At 49.7% G+C, this 2839-nt stretch overlaps 1 protein-coding gene across 4 annotated transcripts in view; it reads right to left on the bottom strand.

Annotated features, from left to right (window-relative positions):
- Positions 1-804: 804 nt before the first annotated feature.
- Positions 805-2839, bottom strand: part of atad1b (ATPase family AAA domain containing 1b) — a 12779-nt gene continuing 10744 nt past the window's right edge. For 3 of the 4 annotated variants that reach the window (XM_044177937.1, XM_044177939.1, XM_044177938.1), the window contains one exon: positions 805-1703. In XM_044177937.1, coding sequence (XP_044033872.1) covers positions 1583-1703 — 121 coding nt within the window. In that variant the 3' untranslated portion in view covers positions 805-1582. The remainder of the gene's footprint in view (positions 1704-2839) is intronic. The other variant, XR_006375890.1, reaches the window with a different exon arrangement.

The following is a 2839-nucleotide window of genomic DNA, read 5'->3' as shown; positions in this document are numbered from 1 at the left end:
CCTGCTGCCCCCGTGTTCCTGCAGAGTCTGGATCTGTGGTTGTGGGCCACCTGCTGCCCCCGTGTTCCTGCAGAGTCTGGATCTGTGGTTGTGGGCCACCTGCTGCCCCCGTGTTCCTGCAGAGTCTGGATCTGTGGTTGTGGGCCGCCAGCTGCCCCGTGTTCCTGCTCGACAACTGCTTCTACAGTTGTTATTGGCTCTGTTACTAATACTGTCATTATTATTCCTATAGCTGTCATTCCTATTATTATTAATTTATTCACATTATAAATGTAAATAAATAATGCAGTTTAGTTTGAACAGCGAGCACCTCAGTGTTGTCCAGTGTGCTCCAGCATCTGTGGATGTTCGATGTGTTGTCCCCTCGACCTGAACAGCAGCCTCTCTGTGCTCCTGATTTACAAATTAAGCACAGTCTGATGGATCTTCTTCCTCCATTGTTGTCCAGAAACTATTAAAACTCATCAGCGAGCCGCTCTGTTGCACCTTCATCACCACGAACACACACACTGTAGTTTATTCTGCCTCACACACACACACCGTCCTGCTGCCCCAAACACTCACTACAGCACCACATGTGGATCCATCCGCCGCTGGAAGTAGTCCCCAACAGATGCTCTGTTTCCTCCTGTTGGTCTGATAAAAACTGCAGCGAGCAGCTGTTTGAGGAAACTACTGAGCCTTTTTAAACAGGAAACTACAGATCTGTGTTTTTAAAAATCTTCAGCAGGAACCAATGGGCTCGCAGCTGAGCGCCACAGACAGGAAGTCAGACAGCACTGAGAGACGGACTGACATGTTGGGTTGAGTCTGAACATGAGATTTATTGACATGTATTAACAACAAACAGAATAACACTTTTACTTTAAAATCCCAACTAAACTTGATATACAGTGATTAGTTAAACCGGCCCGAGTCAGTGAGCCTTTAGTTCAGAGTGTCGGCAGTTTGGACCCCAGTTCACTTGTTTGCATGACTAGTTTAAAAATGAATTTTTTAAAAGATATATGTCTCCAGTAGGTAAAACTAGATTATATGGAATAAAACCAAACAGGTGGACAAGTGCAACCAGTGATGAGGGATTATAAATAGAGACTTCCCCATTTAAGGCGGTAACAAGTGGACAGGTTGGAATCAGTGCCTGTAGTCTGGTTCAAGGACGAGGAGACTCGTGTGTTTGAGTTCATCTGTAAAAAGAAACTCAGAGTTTATTTACAGCAGAAACCTGCAGCAAAGCACAACAACGGGTGTAACGAAGAATTCTGTCGCCTCCCAAACTGCAACGTTGCGACTATCTTTACCGTCTGACTTTTAGAAACAGACGTGTGGTTCTTTATTTTTATTTCTGGATTCTCAAAGCAGCGTTTGTTCGACAACGTTTCTGTTTCTGAGAGTCGAAGACACAGACGGACGTCAGCAGCTGGTTTAAATGAAATCAAAGCAGTGGCACACGAACAGATTTAAACACATGAAGAGACAGCAGCTCAGTACGCACACACTGAACTGATGAACGGGTCGGGAATCGAACCCGCGACTGCAGGCTGGGCTTGATGAGGTCATCATTTGATGAGTGTGTGCGTCTTCAGTCCAGAGCGGCGTGCAGCAGGACGCCGTGTCCACCCGCCGATTTAGATTTCTTCATCTTACCGATGGCCTTCTGAAGGTCAGACTGATGGATCGGACGAATGAAGTCCTCTGATGGACTGAGAGGGAGACAGGTGGAGAGAGAGGTGGAGAGAGAGACAGGTGGAGAGAGAGGTGGAGAGAGAGACAGGTGGAGAGAGAGAGAGACAGGTGGAGAGAGACAGACAGAGAGGTGGAGAGAGAGAGACAGGTGGAGAGAGAGGTGGAGAGAGAGACAGGTGGAGAGAGAGAGAGAGACAGGTGGAGAGAGAGAGAGACAGACAGGTGGAGAGAGAGAGAGAGACAGACAGGTGGAGAGAGAGGTGGAGAGAGAGAGAGACAGGTGGAGAGAGAGAGAGAGACAGACAGGTGGAGAGAGAGGTGGAGAGAGAGAGAGACAGGTGGAGAGAGACAGAGACAGACAGGTGGAGAGAGAGAGAGAGAGACAGGTGGAGAGAGAGACAGACAGACAGGTGGAGAGAGAGAGAGACAGGTGGAGAGAGAGACAGACAGGGGGAGAGACAGACAGACAGGGGGAGAGAGAGACAGGGGGAGAGAGAGACAGACAGGGGGAGAGTGAGAGAGAGAGACAGGTGGAGAGAGAGACAGACAGGTGGAGAGAGAGACAGGTGGAGAGAGAGAGAGAGAGAGTGACAGGTGGAAAGAGAGACAGGTGGAGAGAGACAGAGAGACAGGTGGAGAGAGAGAGACAGAGAGACAGGTGGAGAGACAGGTGGAGAGAGAGAGAGAGACAGGTGGAGAGAAAGACAGACAGGTGGAGAGAGAGACAGACAGGTGGAGAGAGAGAGACAGACAGGTGGAGACAGAGACAGACAGGTGGAGACAGAGACAGACAGGTGGAGAGAGAGAGACAGAGAGACAGGTGGAGAGACAGGTGGAGAGAGAGAGAGAGAGACAGGTGGAGAGAAAGACAGACAGGTGGAGAGAGAGACAGACAGGTGGAGAGAGAGAGAGACAGACAGGTGGAGACAGAGACAGACAGGTGGAGAGACAGACAGACAGGTGGAGAGAGAGACAGGTGGAGAGAGAGACAGACAGACAGGTGGAGAGAGAGACAGACAGACAGGTGGAGAGAGAGAGAGACAGGTGGAGAGACAGACAGACAGGTGGAGAGACAGACAGACAGGTGGAGAGAGAGACAGACAGGTGGAGAGAGAGACAGACAGACAGGTGGAGAGAGAGAGAGACAGACAGG

Source organism: Siniperca chuatsi, linkage group LG20 (assembly GCF_020085105.1).
Source record: "Siniperca chuatsi isolate FFG_IHB_CAS linkage group LG20, ASM2008510v1, whole genome shotgun sequence".
In the NCBI taxonomy this organism is placed as follows: Eukaryota; Metazoa; Chordata; class Actinopteri; order Centrarchiformes; family Sinipercidae; genus Siniperca; species Siniperca chuatsi.
The sequence above is the reverse complement of the archived record's forward strand: the minus strand, read 5'-3'. Positions and strand labels throughout refer to the sequence as shown.